At 54.0% G+C, this 21458-nt stretch overlaps 1 protein-coding gene across 1 annotated transcript in view; it reads right to left on the reverse strand.

Annotated features, from left to right (window-relative positions):
- The window catches only part of TIMP2 (TIMP metallopeptidase inhibitor 2), a 48149-nt gene extending 27392 nt beyond the window's left edge, over positions 1 to 20757 (reverse strand). The window contains exon 1 of the mRNA XM_065896683.1: positions 20314 to 20757. Coding sequence (XP_065752755.1) covers positions 20314 to 20443 — 130 coding nt within the window. The 5' untranslated portion in view covers positions 20444 to 20757. The remainder of the gene's footprint in view (positions 1 to 20313) is intronic.
- Between the last annotated feature and the right edge of the window lie 701 nt (positions 20758 to 21458).

The following is a 21458-nucleotide window of genomic DNA, read 5'->3' on the forward strand; positions in this document are numbered from 1 at the left end:
AGGATGGCCCCACGACAAACAGGGACCAGGCTCCAGATGTCCAGTGCTGGGGTTAAGACCCCACCTTCGGAGACAAGTTAGGGTTCAGGTGGGGGTGATGCAAATGTCTGGCCCTCTGGAGGGAGCTACTTACAAATGAAAGGAGGAGGCGGTAAAGGAGGAGGAGCCTGCCAGGAAAGGGGTGTGTGTGTGTGTGTGTGTGTGTAGGGGGAGGCGAGTGTGGGTGAGTGTGCTGACGTGCATGTTTGTACTAGAATTCAGAGCAAACCAGAGAGGAGGTTAAGCTAGTGGTATTTCTTTTTTCACATCTCTTTGGCATCACTCAGGGACACGTGCTCCGCCCGGCCTTCCTAAAGAAGGTGCATTCACACCAAAAAAGAGTATCACTTGAAGCTGATGTCAAAAATGGCCAGATGTGTGGGCTACGGGAGCTGCTTCCTAGGCACTGCGGTCTGCACGGAGCACCCCTCAACTGTGTGGGTATCCCTTCCCTTCTTTTATTTTAGGATGTGCGGAGCCAGGCTGAGCAATTTTAGCCCAAAGTAATGCTGGTCATCAGAAACACCGCTGCATCAACGGAACAACTAATGTCAACCGTGTGGGCTGCCCTCTGCTTATCTTTTTTACAGTAACCGTTGAGGTAGGGAGTTATTAGCACCCCTGGTTCACGGGTGGGGAAACTGAGGCAGGGAGCAATTAAGAAACTTGACCCAAATCACACATCTGGCAGATGGCAGCTACTACTCGGGTAGACCACCTTGTCTTTGACCAATGGTCACATAGCCGCTGGCTCTTGGAAACTATGATGATGCAGTCATACATGTGGAAATGCGGTTAACATCATATTCTACCAGTCTGCCAACCACCACGATGAGCAAGAGGAGAGAGAAAGAGAAAGCCGGGAAATTAAACACAATGGTTGAGATTTTCAACAAAAGCGCCCCAGCCATCCAATGGGGGAAAGAGTCATTTTTTTGTTCGTTTTCAACAAATGTTCCTGGGACAGTTGGATATCCACATGCAAAAAAGATTAATTTACCCCCTTAACTCATCATATACAAAATTATATACCATATACAGAAATTAAAGTGACCACAGACCTTAAGGTAAGGTCTAAAGCTATAGACGCTTGGAAGGAAACAACTGTATCTTCATGACTTCGGGTTAGGCAAAGATTCTTAGATATAACACCAAAAGCACAAGCAATACAAGAAATTGATAAGTGTGGCCTCATCAGTATTAAAAACCTCTGCACCTCAGAAGACATCGTTAATAAGTGAAAACACAAGACAAGGACTGGAAGGAAATACCTGCAAATCACATATCCAACAAAAGACTTGAATCAGTTTGTATAAACAGCTCTTACAATAATAAGAAGACAAACAATCCAATTTAAAAATGGGCAGGGACTTCCCTGGTGGTGCAGTGGTTAAGAATCCGCCTGCCAATGCAGGGGACACCGGTTCGAGCCCTGGTCCGGGAAGATCTCACATGCCGCGGAGCAACAAAGCCCGTGTGCCACAACTACTGAGCCCTCATGCCGCATTTACTGAAGCCCGCGTGCCTAGAGCCCATGCTCCACAGCAAGAGAAGCCACCGCGATAAGAAGCCCGCGCACCACAAGGAAGAGTAGCCACCGCTCAACACAATCTAGAAAAAGCCTGCGCACAGCAACGAAGACCCAATGCAGCCAAAAATAAGTAACTAAATTTATAAAAATAGGCAAAAGGTTGAAATAAACACATCACCAAAGAAGATTTACGTATGGCTAATAAAGCCCATAAAAAGATGTTCAACACGAACACTCATCAGGGAAATGCAAAATGAAGATACCACTTCACACCCACTCGGATGGCTACGATGAAAAAGACAGGCAATGATGAGACTTGGTGAGGATGTGGGGACATCGGAACCCTCACACGCTGCTGGTGGGGATGCAAAATGGTGCAGCCGCTCTGGAAAACAGCTTGGCAGTTCTATAAGATGGTAAATGTAGATCTACCATATGACCCAGCGATTGTACTCCTAAGTATACGCCCAAGAGAAATGAAAGCATCTCCCCACACCAAGTAATAGAAGTGCAGAAACCGAGTAACTGTCCCAGCTCACAGGGAGGAGGCTGGGTTTGAATCTGGGTCCCAAATGTCCGAGATTGAGCTTTTCCCACCCCTGGGAATGGCCACAGGGGTGTCCAAACAGGTGAGGAGAGGGAGAGCGCTGTGAATGTCTCTTCACCTGTAGAGAATGGGGAAAATTGCACCCCAGGATCCAAGGTCTATTTTTGGGCCTGGAGCCACTGGCTCACGCCCCATGTTAACTGGTAACAACGAGCAAAACCTGCACGAGTCTCTCCCACTCTGGAGGGCCCCCACCCACTCGGTCACCCGTTACACCCTGAGCCAGGCGCGCTGGGGTGGGTGCCCCAATGCTGCCCAGGTGGTTTTCCTGGAAACACACAAGTGGATGAAGACCTGAAACATTTGGATGGTGATCTTAGGGATAAAGCCCGGAAATTAGAGTCAGCTCCCTCGTTCAGGAACTGAAATCCCTGTACCAACCGGCAGAGGCACCCTTGCCCTCTGCCCATGTCCCCAGCTGCCCCATGCCCTCACCTCCAAGCCCTGCTTTGCGCACTGACTTGAGACCAGTGCTCTGAGTGTCGGGGTTCTCTCTCGGGCCTTCTGACCTTGCTCCCCCGAAGCGGGACGGGCTGGCCCGTGCTGGCTGCCTTCAACCCCTCGGGAAGCCGCAGCCCTGTCCTTACAGAAGCTCCACTCAGAGAGGCAGATGGGAAGGACACTGGGCCCATTCTCCTCTCACCCTCTGCGTCCCTGGTGCGTGGAGCCAGCCCGCGGCGGTCACCTGGGTAGTGGCTCAGATGACTTTTCAGCCGAGGCAGACCCCCTCCCAGGCCACCAGGAGGGGCCAGGCCCGCAGCAGCCCTCCTGCCTTCTGATCCCTCAATGGAGACTCCAGGGTACCCCAGGTCGATGAGGAAGAAAGGTGACCATGAAGGAGGCTGGGTGGCGCCCAAACCAGGGGCTCCAATGCCAGGTGGACCAGACTCCAGTCGAAGGGTCTCACCTGAGCCTCCTAACCAGGCTCCCCGTTACCACCCCCGTTCCACCCACCCAACTCCTCCTCCCCAGCACTGTGGCTACAGCCACTGTTCTAACTCGGCCACCTGTGTCACTTGAGCATCTGCAACGGGCCCGGTGCAGTCGGCACCAGCAAGTCTCCAGAGCACAGCCAGAGGCCACCTGCCCCACGGGTTGCCTGAACTGCTAGCTAAGATGCAGATTTGGGGGCCCGCCCCAGACCGATCCCACCTCTGCCTCAGTGGGGAGGGGCCCAGAAATGCACTCAGTTAACCATCTCACCAAAGTCCGTCGGGCAGTCCCTGGCCGACAGGCTTGGGAACATTCCAGCAGCTCAGGATCCGGCCCCCCTTCCCCAGCAGGGCATCCCAAATGCCCCTGACCCAGGTCCAACACCTTCACTGTGCTCGTGCCCGTCCTTCTTCCTCAAAGAGAGCCCCCCTCATCCTACCCACCCACCTCTCCCCAGCCCTGTTCTGGTTCTTCCTCCCTGACAAGGCCGCCCCTGATTTCCGCAGCGACAGGAAAATGCTCCCGTTTTTCTCCAGGGCCCACAGATTCAACGCCCCGGGGACACGGTTTAGCACATTTTCTTTGAAACATTTAAAAATAGCTATAAAAGGGCTCCTAGGGCTTCCCTGGTGGCGCAGTGGTTGAGAGTCCGCCTGCCGATGCAGGGGACACGGGTTCGTGCCCCGGTCCGGGAAGATCCCACATGCCGCGGAGCGGCTGGGCCCGTGAGCCATGACCGCTGAGCCTGCGTGTCCGGAGCCTGTGCTCCGCAACGGGAGAGGCCACAACAGTGAGAGGCCCGCGTACCGCAAAAAAAAAAAAAAAAGCGGCTCCCAATTAGCTGGCATGGCCAGAGAGAACATTTCCATATAAGTAAAGCTTACTCTTTCATGTGTAAAGTTAAACATTTCTCTGCACACAGAAGAGATATAATTTGACCTTCTTACAACTCTGGATTATCTTTAGGACTATAATATAGAGAATCCCTCAAGGGCTTTTAAGATATATAGGACCCCCACTAAAACAACCATATATATATATACATGACAGAGTTCCTCTAAACTAAATGACCCCTGAATATAATTTGGAGTTTTTAAGTGTACTTCTTATAGCTTCCTCCGTAGTTGTAACTTTCTGTCTGTGTGTCTGACAGCACACTATCCCCCTTTTCTCATACGGCTTCTAAACCGCTATGGACTGGGACCCACACAAAGCAGTGTCTTAAAAGTGTGTCTAAAGCAAGAAGAGTAGAGGCTGGGGCCCTGGCGGGCTTTCCATGAGTCAAGTACATGAGCGTCTGAATCCATGGCCACCAGCTCTGGATGCGATGTCCCCGGCACTCAATCACCCACAGAGAGATGGAAAACCAGCCGTGCTGCTGGAATGCAAGCCTTCAGCTCAGATTTTTCACAGGCTTGAACCCCTGGCCAAATCTAATAAGGCCAAGCATACTGGGAAAACATCTACAACCCACACGTGGGTCCCCACATCCGACCCTGCAAGTGCCAAGTGGGAGAATATAGCTCCGAAGGAGCAAAGCTGGAGACGAGAGGGTCTGAGCCGGCTGCGAGCTCAGAGTCGGCGGAGACCGTGGTCACCAAAACAGCCAATGCGATCGTTACCTGTGTTGCTAGAAACGCCTAAAACAAGCAGGGTAATGGTCCAGCCCAGCCCCTGCACAGGTCAGACTCACCTGGACATTCCCGGCCGCAACGTGCAAGAGGCACTTGGAGGAACACCCACCCTGTTCCCACCCCATGGGATGCATGAAGATCAAACGGGATGGCCTGCAAGTTTTAAAATCAAAATACAACTATCGAAATTTTTAGGGGGAGTTCCCTGATGGTCCAGGGGTTAAGACTCCACGCTTCCAATCCCTGGTCGGGAAACTAAGATCTCACATGCCATGCGGTGCGGCAAAAAAACAAAAAGAAAGAAAAGAAATTATTAACAATTCACCTAATGAGAAATATACACTAAATAAGAACTACACTTTTACTAAATAAGGAGAAAATCTGAGTAAGGGAGAGGTATGTCCTCCCAGATATGGTTCAGAAAGACAGAGAGTGGTTAAAGACAGAGAGTGGGAAGAAGGGCCTCAGGGTTCAGGAGGAGAATGAAAAAACAAACAAAAACAGGTCATAGGAAGGAAAGTCCTAAGGAACCAAGAATGTTTGGTGGGAGGCTTGCAGGTGGTAGAAAAGTCTAGAACAGTGTGCTCTGGTGGTTCAGAGTATTGACTAACTGTGTGACCTAGCACAGGTTTAACTCTGGGTGCCTCAGTCTCTGTTCATCCGTAAAACGGGGATAATAACAGCAACACCCATCAACTACACAGATGCGAGCGCTCATCACCATCAGAAACACCCACATCCTTGGCAAGCTGCTCAGGGAAGAGGGTGGTACTTACCGTGCGTGTCTCCAGATGCCTGGACCAGACCACCAAGAACACATTACAGGGAGGCAGAAATTGGCCCGGGTGGAAAGAAGCACTTTCTGCAGGGTTGTCTTGAAATCACTGGGCTGACTTGGTAGGTAGTGAGACACCCATCACTGGAGGCATCCAAGCCAAGCCCAGATAAAACAAACATCAGAAACATTTTAAACTCCATTTCTCTGAGTTCTAGCCGCTAGAAATACACTTTGTGACACCCAGTGTGCTGCCCAGAGCTTCCACTTTTGCTCACTTCCTGACTCTCCCTCAGTTAAGTTCCAGAGTAGTGGCTCATAAAGCCGGCTGGGTGTTAGACCAGCTGCATCAGAATCACCTGGTGGGGAGGTGATCATGGTAGACTATGCGCCCTGGCCAGGCCCCGCCGCACGTTTTTCCACCCGAATCCTGGGGTGGGGTTTGCGAATCTGTATGTTTAACCATCTCCCTGACGCACACTCAGGATAAGGACAGTTCTAGAAGGCTGAGATGGCCAGGCAGCCAGCCTCTAGGAGAACAAGCCCTTGTCATCTTGTCTCCGTTACCTCCCCGACCAGCTTCATCAAGACAGACATGAGGCACAGGCTCTTCCAAACTCACAGGAGATACCAGGCTAGCTGGGGGGCTGCTTACGGCTGATCCAACTGGCATCTTACTAAATGTCTCTTGACGATGTCAACTGCTTTCCCTCCAGCCTTACTACTGCAGCTACCCCGCCTAGGTCAGGGGTCCCCAGTGCCAACAACTGTTCTTGTTGTATGATGATCTCCCCCCCACAAACCACCACATTCACTCCCAACCCCATCCCACCAGCTTCCACTGCCCATCCTCCCCGATCCAACTGTATATGCAGAGCCCCGTGGTGCAAGGACTTTCAAATTAGCCTTTTGGCATGTGGCCTGGACACCCTTACTGGCCCACTTCCCAAGGCGCCCTCACCAAACCACTGGGCACAGAAAGAAGTCCACCCTCACAATGGATGGGGGGGGCAGGGACACAACGAGAACCTCAGCCCTGGGTGCTCTGCATTGGGCCTCTGGGGCCCACTGACCAAAGGTGGCTGGAATCGCAACTCCCCACCTCCACCAGCAGCCCAGCATCCGCCCCAGCTGGTGAACTCTGGCAGCCGCTGCCATGGGAACAACAGAGCTGTTGTGTTCTGACGTCAGAGCGGGGGTGAACTCAGGGACAGTGACGAGCCAGCCAGAGGACGAGCACCTGTCAGCACACCTGTTGTGAGTCCACCGATCACAAAGATTTGGCTCAAACAGCTGGGACGATGCGCAGAGGGATGGCCACCTCGGGGGCCCCGCGAAGATGGCTGACGTGCGCGTGCTTTCCGTGTTTAAAGACGGTCTGGCAGGGAGAAAATCCTTCCTGTCCCAGCCTGGCAGCACGGTGACATTCCTCATCGGGGTGTCACTCTTCTGAGCTGTTGCACCTCAAGGTCGGGGCTTCCTGACAACGCTGGCCGCCTCTCCTCCCACAGGGAGGGCGTCTGGTCCCACTCAGGTCGGGGACATTTGCCCCTCCAGGACCCACTGTTGACCTGAGCCAACTGGAGGTCGGGGGGAGGAATGCTGGCCTGGGGCCCCCATGTCACCCACCCACCCAAAATAAGAAATAGGACATGCCTGACCTCGTTTCTAGGGCTAAGGGAACCCTCCACAAACTGGACAATTGAGAAATTTAGTTTGGGGAACATGATATCGGCCCCAAGATGTCAAAGCAACCGATCTCAGGGTTTGGTTTCTCGCGGAAGTCAACAGCAGGGACTTGGAACCTTGGAGGCAGAGCTGATCCAGGGATGAAAGCCTTTGTGTGGGGCTGGAAGGGCCCTGGGGAGGTCATGTGGTCCCCGACCCGGCATGGGGCAGGAAGTCTGCCCCTGAACTTCTCAACCACAGCTCCCCACCCACTTTTTGGGCCCCTCTTCTTGGCCCCATAGACACAAAGTCTTATGTCCATTTCTCCTTTCCCAGAGCACACCCAGCCCCCAATCCCTTAGCCTCTTCTCAGCAAGATCATGTACCCACCTGCAGCATGGGACACGTTTGGGGCGGGGCTTGGGGAGAGTGCAGAGATCACGTACCCACCCGCAGCATGGGACACGTTTGGGGCGGGGCTTGGGGAGAGTGCAGAGATCATGGTGGCCAAAAACTTCAGCTTGTGGGGCCTTTGACGCCGTCCGGAATGGCCACCACTGCCGTGCTCCCCATAGCTCCTGCACTGAAGCTACTTCACCCAAGCCCGGGCTCTCCCGACACCATCTTAGTGATTCCTAGGATGCAGCTCCCATCCTCTGGATGAACCTGCTCTGCTCAGTGGTCTCTGCTCCACGGGGCCCATCGATGAACTACGACCAACCCAGCTTTAATAGTGCGGGCCCTACCTACTGCTGAGCACAGACCCGCACTTCAGCAAACTCTGACTTTCAAAACGACACATATCATTCAAGTTCCACAGAGAAAAATGAGAAAACACACACTCGCAAAAGAAAGCCTAATTTCCCCTCCTTTATCCGAACAGTTTACATTTCAGTAAAAAAAATTCTACCACCTTTGGTCCCACAGAGCATCCGAGGCTGTGATTTATTTGACCACTGCCCTGCTGCTGTTATCTGTTTCTAACACTGAGATAAACAAGATGGAGGTGAGCATCCTCGTCACGAGATGCCAGCACATGTACTTCATTATTTCCCGCAAAAAAATTCCTAGCTTTAGAGTTGCTTGACCAAAGGGGAGACTCTTTTTCTTTTTTTTTTTTTAAATTAACGTATAGTTGATTTACAATGTTGTGTTCATTTCTGGTGTACAGCAGAGATTCAATTATACATACATATATTCTTTTTTGTATGCGCTGCCATTATGGCTTATTACAGGATATTGAATATAGTTCCCTGTGCTCTACAGTAAGACCTTGTTGTTTATATGTTTTATACATAGTGGTTTGTATCTGCTAATCCCAAGCTCCTACTAATTTATCCTTCCCCCCTGCCCCTACCAGCTTTCCCCTTTGGTAACCATGTTTGTTTTCTATGTCTGTGAGTCTCTTCTGTTTTGTAAGTAAGTTCATTATATTATTTTCTTAGATTCCACATATAAGTGATATCATATGACATCTGTCTTTCTCTATATGACTTACTTCACTTAGAATGATAATCTCTAGGTCCATCCATGTTGCTGCAAATGGCATTATTTTACTCTTTTTTATGGCTGAGTAATATTCCATTGTAGTAATATACCACATCTTCTTTATCCATTCCTCCGTCAATGGACATTTGGGCTGTTTCCAGGTCTTGGCTATTGTAAATAGTGCTGCTATGAACACTGGGGTGCACGTATCTTTACGAATTAGAGTTTTCTCCAGACACACGCCCAGGAGCGGGATGGCTGGATCACACGGTAAGTCTGATTTTTAGTTATGGAACCTCCATATTGTTGTCCATAGTGGCTGCGCCAATTTACGTTCAAGGGGAGACTTAAAGTCCTTGATCAGAATTGTCAAAATGCCTTTCCAAGCTTCGAAATTGCTCAGGTTAGGACCAAACACACCTACTTAGCGTCAGCCCTTCCAAACAACAAGCCTCTTGGCCACACAGAACAGAGCAACGGAAAGGTCAGAGCTGTGACGTCTGATCTATTTCCAGAGACTTGAGCCAGGATCCGGCTCCTTAGATTCTTGGTGCCGCCCTTGGCTGCGCGACCTTGGGTAAATCATGGACTGCTCTCCATCCAGACAGGGGAGGACACCTGCCTGACCTATCACCTACCTCATGAGTCCTTGTGAAATGGAAGAGATGAAGTCCTTTTGCACTGAAAATCCCTAGACAGTCGATGTTTTTTTTTATCGAAGAGACTTATGATTGGTGACTATTTGCCGGTGGTTCCCCCCCCCACCCCGCCGCAGAAGCGGGGCACAAGAAACAAACACCACCTGAGATTTATTCCTTTGTTCCCTGCCCTGGATCCAACAGGGCCAGGGGGCCAAGATGTCACAACCAAGAATTGGGGACTGACAGTGCTCATCATGGCTCTGCTCCAACACCATTCCTCCTGAGATACCTGGTTTCTGCCTGGGCATGGCTGGGCCATTTCTCCCAGGGGCTTCTGAGGATTGAAGATTAAATGCTGGAGGGCTGCAGAGAAAAGCCGCCAGGAGAGAACTGTGCCTGCCCCCAAAATCGGCCTGTCACAGGGTCAACAGCCCTCCTGGAAAGGGATGTCCCCCTCGGAACAGAACAATCCACAGGAACCTGAAGCCCACGAGTGACCTCCGGCCTTCTCTCCCGGCTACATGGAGTGCTGTCTGTTGACAGCACCCTGGACTCCAGAGGCTGCGGCGCCCGGGGTCACCGCGAGCTCAGACCTCATCGCGTGCCTGCAAACGTTCTAGACATGCGGCCCAATAAGATCATTCCTGCGCATCTCCACATCTAACGCGTTCCTGGCATCCTTCCCACCCCGTCCTTGTTCTCTACACCCTCACATGTCATGGGACCCAGGTGAGGACAAGGCGGCCTGGGGCGGGTCAACCAACTCTGCACAGTGAATTTTCAACTACCTGGAGTGACCAGGGAGTGGCGGCACGGAGAAGGCAGAGCAGGGGACCGTCAGAGGTACAGTTTCCATACAGTGCTGGGAGCCGGCGTGAGCACGTCTCCCTCACATCACGTGGCCTGTGCTGAAAACCCATCCACCGGCCCTGAACTCTTGATCTGGACCAAAGGAAGGGCAGCAGAAGTGAGCTGGGCCACAGAGAGAGAGGCCAGGCTGAGTTTTACACGCTGTAGGAAGAAGAGAGAAAGCAGAGCGGGCCAGGAATGTCAGAGGAAGTTTATTTCCATTTTGCGCACACATGACTTTCTTCTTGAGGAGCTCTGGGGACAGAGGCCACAAGGTTTCACAGAAGCATCATCCAGGGTCTCAGAATTCTAGATGGAGTGGGTGGGGCTGACATCTATTGAGTCCCTCTCATGCTTTTGCACCCTTTACTCATATATCAGAAATTCACTCAGCATCTGCTATGGCCCGGCCCTGAGGAGTTTAATTCTGCTTTCACAGAAGAAACCGAGGCTCACAGAGGCACAGAGTCAGGACTCAGAACCAGCTCTAACAGGCTCCAAAGGCCCAGGCTTCTTCTCCCAATACCTTCCACTTCGTCTCTTTTCCTCTAAAATGTCGGTCCATTTCATTCTGTCCTTGGTTAAGAATCAGCTGTTGAAGCGCCTCCTAACTAGGGCCTTTTTTTTTTTTTTTTGCGGTACGCGGGCCTCTCACTGTTGTGGCCTCTCCCGTCGCGGAGCACAGGCTCCGGACGCGCAGGCTCAGCGGCCACGGCTCACGGGCCCAGCCGCTCCGCAGCATGTGGGATCTTCCCGGACCAGGGCACGAACCCGTGTCCCCTGCATCGGCAGGCGGACTCTCAACCACTGTGCCAACCAGGGGAGACCTAACTAGGGCCTTTGACTGTCATCAGAGGGGCCTCGGCCATGCCTGGTGCAGAGCCGGGGTGCTGAGCCAACTTCGTGAGGATGCCCTGACCCTAAGGGGTCTCCCGGAAAGGCCAACCAAGATCTCCAGACCACAGATCAGAAAGGGCCACATGAAGACTTGTCCCGAGCCAGGCTCTGTCCCCAGGGACTCTCCACCCCGGAACGTTCCACTACAGAGGGGGTATGGCCTTTGAACTCACCTCTCCCTCTCTTAGGCCCACAGGTTCAAGATTTGCTGCATCTTCGGGGTCAGTTCAGAGAATGATATCCACGAGCATCATTTCTTCTGGAAAGCAGGGAGCGGGCCACCAGGTGAGAGGTGAGCCAGCCCCAGGAAGCTCACACCCAGGGGTGGGGGAAAGTTCTCATAAAGGGCCAGATGGTACAACAACTAACGTAGCTCTGTCGCTACTACTCAACGCTGCCTTGTAGCTCAAAAGCAGCTGCGGACTTTGTATTAGGAATGGGCGTGGCCGCACCCCAGTAAAACTGTATTTTCCACAATAGGCAGTCTGGGGCCAGGGTGCAATTTGCCGAGCGCTGAAAGGCCAGCAGAGTTTTAGGAGGCCGACTGCATCCTGTGTGTCCTGTTGCAGGGCACGGCCTTGCTGGGGCAGCACCAGGTGGAAACACACCACCTGAGTCTCACCTCGGAAACCTCAGAGGTACTCAGCTCAGGGGTCCTCGGGATGCTGCAAAAATCAGATAGTAGCGATGGCTGCACAGCTCTGTGACTTCACGAAAAACCACTGAATTGTACACTTTAAATGGGTGAACAGTATATGAATTACACCTCAACAAAGCGTAAGTCTCTGAGGCAGAAAAACAGTAACAGTCTTCTTAAGAGGCAATAAACCCTTCCCTAATCTGCTTCTTGGGGGATGAAGGCAAAGGTGGGCAGCCCTGGACGCGCTCCCCCTCCCTCCGGGCTCGGGGCGCTCACCCTCTCGCCCTCAGCCTTCTCCTCTGCCTCTCCCATCCTGAAGAAACCTCCACCCCTGTCTCCCCATTGCCTTTTAACTTGAAAATAATTATACAACTCACACACGTTAATCACAGAAAATTTAGAACATACAGATAAGCAAAACGAAATAAAAATCACCCTCGATCTCACCCACTGTCTAGAATTTTGACAGTCACCCTTCCAGACTTTTCTGTACATGCACAGTAAAAAAAAAAAAAAAAAAAAAAAAGGATAGAGATACATACAGAAGCAATAAAACTTCTGTATGCCGGGGAATTTTCACCATAAAAACCAGTGACAGTGGTTATCTAAGGGAAAGGAGGGGGTTGGGACCAGGAGGGATTAACTGAGGTTTCAGGGTGGCAATGACTAGTCTCTTAATTTGAGTATTTGCTTGATAACTTTTTGTTACAATGTACAGTTACGCACTGTGCACTTAAAAATTATATTAGACAGTGTTTGAAATGTGAAAGCATACCGACTGTAACTGGGCTTTTAAATTTAATGCACTCTGAACATTTTTCTAGGTCAAAAACATGAATCTATAATACCGTTTAAAATGACTGCTTAATATTCTGCTGTCAGGATAGAGCTTAATTTAATTTAGCTCATCTCCAGTTCATGAGCAAATCTCACGAACAAGGTCAGCTTCCAGGAGTTTCCATCCTTCATGTTCCCCAGAGACCACCCCCTCCAAGCCAAGGTGGACCAGAATCGCCACGTTCAGCCTCCTCGCTGTTAAGTCTCCTTTCATTTTAAAACCCTCTGTCTTCTTACTCTGCTATTTGATAGTCATGTGACCCAAGCAAGTTAATCAGCCCGTGCCTCAGTCTGATCATCTGTAAAATGGGGATAACTGTGAATCGGACGCGTTAACACGAGGAACGTGTGGATCACAGTTCTAAGCACTTAGCATGGATGATGACAGCTGCTGTTACTGTTACTTGTCACAGTCACTTTTCCTTCACAGAACTACCACGGTTTCCCTCCTAGTTCCCTGGGCCCTCCTGGAGGCACCAGAGCCCAGGCTTGTGTGTCTCTGCGCCCCCCTACCTGTGTGATAACCATGGCCAGACCTCAGGGCTGGGTGAAGATGACACGTCCAGCACAGCATCTGGCACAGAAAGAGCCAGTCCCCCCGCCGCAACCCCGAGAGCCTCCATGGACACCGTCCTAGGCACTGCACCTCTGCCCTTTCTTGGGATCTTTGCCCACAACCTTAAAAGGTAGGTACATTATTATCTCCTCTTTGGTGATGGAGAAACCGTGGCAGAGGGCACTTGCCCAAGATCTCTCCCCTGGACTGAGTCGTGGGGCTGCAGAGCAGCTGCCCTAACCATGCTGCTCCAAACCTATGTGTCCCCACTTCCCACTGCCTCTGCTCCCACTTCCTCTTCCCTCCGAGGCCCCTCACATACTTCCATAATCTGCTGTAGCTACTACAGCCGGAGACCCCACTGTCTCTCTCAGCAGAACTCAGCAGGGAACCCCACTGACCACCTGACCACGTTAGGGGATGCCTGGCCCTGGCCCTGAGGTCAAACCCCAGAGGCAGCCCCCGTCCCAGCTGGTCACCCCCCTGCCTGCCTTCCGTTTCCTGAGTCCCTCCCTCGTGCAGGTGCCTGCTCCGTTCACCTGGGTGACTGACTACAAGCCCTTAACATTGCTCTTCTGCCTGCAGCTACCTTTCCCTCCTCCCCATGTCTAACAGCTCTCGGGGAGGTGGGGGGACAACAAAGACCCCCCTTGGTTCCCACTGCCGGGGCTTCAGGCTCATGCTGCTGCGCCCGGGCGCAAGGCTGCCCACCCTTTGGTTTCAAAGCCCCTTCCCACCATGTCTCTCACCCCTCCCCACAGGCCATAAAGAAGTCTTTTACAGGCAGTGATTAACCTTTTAGGGGTCACATACCCCTTTGAGAACCTGGTGGAAGCCATGGCCCCTGTCCACAGAAAAACATGGACACACACACACACACACACACACACACACACACACACACACACACACACACAGCTTTGCTTACAGTTTCAGGGCTCAAGACCGCCCCCCACCAGGCCCATCTCTGAACAGACGTCTATGCCCCCCAGGTTAGGACCTTTCTTTATAGAGATTACATCTCAATTTAATCTTTACAGCAAACACTTGCCCAGTCCGCCTTGCTGGGGTCTCCAGTAGCTTAACCTAGGATGCTAATTGGACGAGGCTGACCCCAATTTTGTCAGCTACAAAATGGGGTTCACCTGGGTCTCTATCACTTTCCCACTGGAGCTGCACCCGCACGCAGCGATGGCGGCGCCAGAGGCTCCAGGATTCCAGCCAGCCCAGGCCTCAGGGGTCCTGGAGGTGGGCCCTGGGAGAGCCTGGGCCTGGGCTGCGGGAGCCAGCTTCACTCCTGCCCTTTCTGAGACGCTGGTACCCAGACTGCCCCTCAGTCTGGAAGTCCTCCTCCCTCCCCACTTCCCTTGGCTGCCTTTCCTCCCAGCATTCTGGGGCATCTCACATAAGCCTCCCCCCACCCCGACACCCTATGGCCCTCGCAGTCTATGGATCCTGTAGCAACTAAACAGAAGCCTAGCCCAGCACTCAAAATCTACCTGTTCGTTTAAAACTATGCACAAGTGCAGCTGTCAATCCGTATAGTAAGGTATCTATAACGTTCTCTTCTCACACTCAGATTGTCTTGGGTACCCGCTTTGGAAATGACTGCTCTGTGCAAACTTTGGTGGTGGGTGTCAGAATCACCCGGAGAGTCTGAGAAATACCCATGCCCACGCCCTGAGCCCCAAGGGTCCGATATGGGACGCTAATTCAGACAACTGCCTTCCAGCAAACTCCCTGGGTGATGCCTGCTGTCACCCACAGGTACACACTCTCGATGCCTCTCCTCAGGCCCTCGGGATGGAATGCAAACTCTATGTGATAAACCAGATGTCCAGTCCCACTCTGCCCCTCCGGCCCTCCTGCCGCCGAGCCTGCTCTGTACCCAGACTCTCTCGCACCTTTCCCAGGCAGCCTGTCCCTGTCCTTGGCACTGCAAAATCATACACTGAACCATGCCTGGTACATGTTCCCCCGGCTCCATCCTCCAATTTAGGGCTCTTTACGCTTTTGACCTTGATTTCCTAAGGCTGCCTTTCTCTTTCCGGAAAGACCATCCGGAACCACATCCTAACCACAAGACCGCTTGCCCTCAGCCCCTCGTGTGTGTGGAGTGTGTGTGCTCTCACACACACTGCAGGGTGGAGGGGTGTCCAGGGCAGGCACCTGAGTCGAGCTCCAGGGCAGGGGAGAAGAATCGGTGGCACTTACACCCCCAGTCTGCCTTCTCTTTACCTCCTTTCATGCTTTTTTCCCCCCAGTTTTATTGATATAATTGGCATACAGCACTATATAAGTTTAAGGTGTACAGCGTAATGATTTGACTTCGATGTATTATGAAATGATTATCACAGCATGTTCAATTAACATCCATCATCTCATAGATATAAAGTAAAGAACAAAAAAAATGTTTTCCTTGTGACGAGAACTCTTAAGAGAGCAAATCCTAACTTTCTCATACATCATACAGCAGTGTTAGCTAGTCATCACTTCGTACATTACATCCTTAGTACTTATTTTATCGTTTTTAATTGTTTAACGTTTTATTTTATATTGGAGTCACAGTTGATTAACAGTGTTGTGACAGTTTCAGGTGTATAGCACAGTGATTCAGTTACACACATGCTTTTGCTTTTTCCTGCTGTTTTTTCCCATCCTTCAGACCTCCTGGGGTCCTCCAAGCATACCTCTTAGCCATTTTGGAACCCAAGGGGTTCATCTGCTCCCACAGCCCCTTGGGCACTGGATCAGCAGCTCTGCATCAGGACGAGGGTGGCTGCGTCCACCCCCCGACCCCCAAAGCCTGGGAGTCGTCTAAACCCGCACCAATGGGATGCTCTGGGCAAGCCAGCTGAGATGAAAAAGAAGAGCGGCAGGACCCAAGCCCACCTGCAGCTCAGGGACTAGCGGCCAGGACCACCGACTCCAGGGGACCCAGCAGGCCCCAGGCTGGCACCATGTCCTCAGATCAGAGAGGGAGGAACACGTGGGGTGGGGAGAGCTCCCTCCTAGCCACGTGCCATGCCCGCAGCACAGCCTCCAAGCACTGCACACATCTCTTCCTATCTTCCAGCCCAGGTTCCAGTCACTCCCCTGGAGAATACATCCTTCCAGGAACACTGTCCAAGACCAAGCCCAGGAACTCGAGGGCCCCCCAAGGCCCCCTCCCCATCCTCTCATCGGAACCCGTTATCTCTCTTCAGATGCCCAAATGCTTTTCACCTTGTGACAGTTACTTGGTTCATTATTTGCCCAAAGCACATGGAGGCTGACTTACTTTAAGCCACGCCCCTGGCGGTCGGTCGGGGGGAGTCTACATGCCTTCTGCCCACCCTGACCCACAGTCTTAAACGTGCTTCCACACTGCTTGGCACCAGTGTCCTAGCGCTCCTTCCTGAGGGCAGGGATCACGCCTTGCTTCTCCCTTATGTCCCCTGGGGCAGAGCTGGGCACCCTGTAACTGCTTGTTGCAACACAGGTGAGCCCGATAGGAAAATCGGGATTACGAAACACAGACTGATTATACACTTTGCGAAAGGAGTTGCCAACAGTGTCTTTACACAGCACCACCCCCATCCCAGACCCCGTGCACTCAAGGCCTCACTCAACTCACAGAAAGCTCATCTGCCTTGCTTTTCCCGAGCACATGTTTGGTGCGGATGCTGCCGTTCGTTTCTGAGTGTTTCTCCCCGAGTGGCCGCTATCTGGCCCCCATCAGCGTGTGCCCAAGGCCAGCCTGTTTGCCCTGGCAACCAGGCTGTGGGCCCTGCCCCATCTGGTGCTAGAGACCACCGGAGGGTTTGCAAAAAGCAGCGTCTAGAAATGGGAGCATCCTGAGAAAGACGGCATGGAGACTGCCCTCCTGGGAGACAGTGGCCCTGGGCCTCGCCATCCAGGCCGTGGGGGAGAGTTTATCATCTGGGCCCAGAGAGCTCCTGGATTCACCCTCGACTCCAGAAACCGGCCCAAGCGGCCCAGGTCTGCCAAGCCACTCAGCTGGCTAAGGAACTCCAGGCTCCCGCACTGTGGCACTACCTGAAGAGCAAGCCCAAAGCCGGTTTCCAGCCAGGTTACTGGAGCCGTGCAGGCCTGTAGGAGATGGCGAAGGACCCCATTAGATGAGAGGGAATGAGGCTGGCGGCACATCCGAGCAGGGCTCTGAGACGCGAAAAGACTTCCTGGAAAGGAAGCTCATCCTCACTTTTCTGGAAAGGACAGGGAGCGGGCGGGGCCTTCCAGGAGGAGCTCCGGTCACCTCTTCCCATCCCTTCATCCTCAATCTCATAACCTCATAACAAACTCTTTTGCCGACCCCAGTTCCAATCCTACCGGCTGCAAGAGCTAAGGAGGTGCCTCCCAGAAATCCTTACCCAGGCAGACAGAAAAATGAATGTTTCCTAAACCAACTGCCTCTCGTAGACACCAAGCCATTTCACAAGCCTGCATCCAGCCAACAATTAAAGGAGCCAGCACACTGCATTAAAGGTCAGTCTTTAGGGACCCCAAGTACAGCAGACCATCACCCTTCCTGAACCCCCGGGCCACTGCCCTGGTGGCACAGCCACCTGTAGGGCTTTAAAACTACAAAAGCCAAGGTCTGAGCCAGACATTCGATGTCTACAAAGAGATCCAGACCCAAGGCGATTATGCTCTCGGCCAGAGTGGGGAATCATCACCAAGAAGCCATGAACTTGCACCACCTAAAGGAGAGGCAGATGTGGAAAGGCTATAGCTTTCACTGTGGGGTTTACTCCACGGCCACCCTGGGATGTCTCTGGGACATATCCCGAGTTGACGAAGCACGGAAGGGCTGCCCATGGAACAATACTGGGCAGCATCCCCCCCAAATTCATGTCCACCCGGAACCTGTGAATGTGACCTTATTTGGAAATAGGGTCTTTGCAGATATGATCAAGTTAAGATAAGGTCATAGCAGACTAGGGAGGGCCCTGAATCCAACGACTGATATTCTAATAAGAGGAGAGGGCACAGAGACACACGCACGGAGTAGAAGGCCACCAGAAGACAGAGCAGTGACTGGAGTGATGTGCCTACAAGCCAAGGGACACTAAAGATTGCTGGAGCCACCAGGGGTGGAACCGATTTTCCCTCAGAGCCTCCAGAAGGAACCTACACTGCTAACGCCTTCATTTTGGATGTTAGGCCCCTAAACTGTGAGAGAATCAATTCTTGCTGTTTGACGCCCCTCAGTTTGTGGTCACTTGTTACAGCAGCCACGGGAACCTAATGTAATGGGCTTTGTGGCGCGATCCTGTGGAACCTCTGAGCTGGGCTGGGGTTAAAAGTTTTGGCTCTACGATGATTCTGATGTGATGACTAAGCCACAAATGCCAGCAGATGCAGGTGGAGGAGAGGGTAATGCGCAAAACAAGAGGGGGCCCTGGGGCATTCGGACGCTGCTGCACCCTGACCTTTGCTGCCCTTGATCCAAACCCAAAGCAGAAACGGCCCCAGCGCTGCCTCAGCTGACACTGGGCAAGGGTGGGAGTGGCTGGCTGGGCATTCTCTCCGTGCGGCCGAGGGGTGTGAGGTGGACCCAAGGCCCGACCCCTTCCTGCTCAGCCCCTGTGAACCAAGCCCTAGAGTCTCCTGAGCCATGGATTCCTTCTGAGCCTGGGCCTGATTCTGCCCTAGAAGCACAGCCTCTTTCTCTGCAAGGGGCCTGGACAGGCCTGGACTCTCAGGGGACACCGCATGCAAGGCCAATCCTGGCTCCGCCACTGGGAGGAGCCTCTCCTCCCCCCACCAGTCTTGCTGAGCAGCGAAGCCAAACTGGAGAACTTCCCCAATTCGGGTTGTGTGGAAACCACTCTGCAAGCACACACCGTGCCCCAAGTGCAGGTGGCCCGAGCTACGTGATGCGCACAGGTAGGGTCACCCGAAGACTTCCCGCGCCAGGCCAGCAGCGGCAGCTCCAAGGGCCAACTGAAGCGTGGCCGGGAGCCGTGGGGAGTGTGGGGAGATCAGAGGGGCATGGGTGACAAGAGGAGAAACCCGGAGACCCTGCCTTTGAGTCTGCACAGGTGAGGGCAGCCCAGCCTCACCACAGCTGGCAAGAGGATGCGTGGCTGGCGGCTGAGACTTAGTAGCAGAAAACAAACCTGTCAGGAAGCGAGAGTGAGCTGCAGGGGCCCACCTGCTGTGCATCCATCCTTTTGGTTAAACTGAACCTGCCCCAGGAAAACCTGGCTGACTGTCACCAGGGCAGTAGAGGCCTGCAAGTGCCAGAACTGGATGGAAACCTCCAGGGCCCAGCGGGTTCCTCCCATTTCTGCTGCATTCTCCCCACTTCTGTCTCCTGCCCCTCTGCGTATCAGAACAAATAGCTGGGCTCTCCTCCTTTCCTCGCTAGCTCCTATGTGTGGGGAGCAAGGGGTTCTGAGGGGAACAGATATTTGTCGGGCACTCTGAGCAGCCATACAACCCTACCAGCAACCTCCAGTCACCAAAGTCCCCAGCTTGTGTGGATGTCCTGAAAAAGCAGTCACCACTCAAGGACCCTCCTGCCTGTCCCTGTGTGCAATGCCTCCTGGGCAGGACGTGGGAGGAGCCGGCCCTGGGGCTCTTTCCAGCTGCTCCACTGAGCCCTTGGGGAACCTGACCACGGGAGGGAAGCTTCCATCCAGCCCCAGCCTAATCTGGTGAGCCCCACAGGCGGCTTGGTGGGAGAGGCCCAGGCAGCGCAGCTCTTCCCCACCCAGCTCCAAGCCCAGAGGAGCCCAACTCCCATCTCACCTGTGAAAGTTTCTTCCTGGGGTCCCCGGTCCTTCGACCCATCGAGGTCGAGAGTCCCCCCACCCCCTAGGCTGTGTCCCGCACTCTCCCCGCTCCGCCCCCCCCCTCCCCACCCCACCCCCCGCGCTGGCATCCCGGGGCCCTCCGCCTGCCAAAATCCAATCCGTTCCCTGGCTCCCTTTTCTGGGGCTGGAGCTGCAGCGGAATTTCGGTGGAATTTTGAGGTTGAGAAGCATCTCGGCAGAGAGGAAAATAAAGGAAGAGAAGGAAGGGGGGAAAAAGTACGATTTTGGCATCAACTTGCAGGATTCTAGAAGGCACCGAGGCCCCGGAGGCGGGCGCTGGGTCCCTCTGCAAGATGCGGGCGGGTGGGCGGGCGGGGCGCCGGCGAAACCTCCGGGGCCAGCACGTCCCGTAGGGGCGGTGGGCGCCGGGCCGGGGCGGGGTCGCCGTCCTTACCTACGTCTGCATTGCAAAACGCCTGTTGCGGGTGCACCGGAGAGCAGCTGCAGGCGTCGGTCGGGCGGAGCAACGTCCCCAGCAGCAGGAGGCCGAGCACAAGCCGCAGGCTGCGGGCCGCGGCGCCCATGGCGGGCGGGGGGCGGGGGCGCGGGCTCGGGCTCCGGCTAGCCGCCGCCGCCTGGGCTCGGGGCGCTCCCCTCTCGCCGGCCGGGGCCGCGCGGGTCTGGGCGGCGCTCCGCGGCCGCGCCCTCCGCTCCGGCCCGCACACGCCGCACAAACTTTCTCGGCTCTTGGTCGCGGGGGCGATGAGGGGGCGCGGGGCGCGGCCGGCAGCGCGGAGACGAGAGCGGGCCGGGGGGCAGCGAACGAACGAGCGAGCGAGAGAGCGAGCTAGCGCGCCGCGAGCCTCGTCGCCGACACTCGGCTGCTTTCTATGGTTGTGTGCGCCGCGGGCGCGGGCCGAGCCGGCCTTTTATTGCTCTCCGAGGATTGTTGGGCTCCGCCCACCAGTGGCGGGCGGCCAATGCCGGCTCCGGGAGCTCCCAGCCGCCTCCTCCCCGCTCGCCTCCCGCGCCTCCCGGCCCTCCCCCAAGCCCAGCTTTTGTTGTGTCCAGCCTGGCACCGCCGGGACTCGCCGATGCGCACCTGGCTTCCTGCCGTCCAGGACCGTACCCCGCAGCCTCCCAAATCTCCAGAGCTTGGGGGGGGGGGGGGCGCTGCGGGAGGACAGTGCCCAGTGGACCCTGACTCAGCACTTGGGACTCGCAGCCCACCCCTCCAGGGCACAGGCGGCCCACCCACCACCCCTTCCCCTCCAGCTTGACACTGGAGATGTACACTGCCTGATTCCCTTCCACCCCTGGGGTCCCTGAGATTCTAGCCAGGGATTGAGGAAAAGGATGTGCGCTTTGGAGCAGGGGTCGTTCCCTTCCGTCCCTCTCCCAGGCCCCTTTGGCTGGGTGGCCTCCTGAAATTTACCGGGGATTCCTTTTTCAAATGGAGGCCTTAGAATTTTAAGTGCGCTTGGCCAGTAGAGTTGGAGGGGGAGGGGAGAGTGGTTACTATGAACAAAACAGGATTTTATATAAACTGGCCATATTTTTGACCAGCCAGCGGGGCGGGGGGTGGGGGCAGGAGCCCAG

The sequence above is a fragment of the Phocoena phocoena genome, chromosome 19 (genome assembly GCF_963924675.1).
Source record: "Phocoena phocoena chromosome 19, mPhoPho1.1, whole genome shotgun sequence".
In the NCBI taxonomy this organism is placed as follows: domain Eukaryota; kingdom Metazoa; phylum Chordata; class Mammalia; order Artiodactyla; family Phocoenidae; genus Phocoena; species Phocoena phocoena.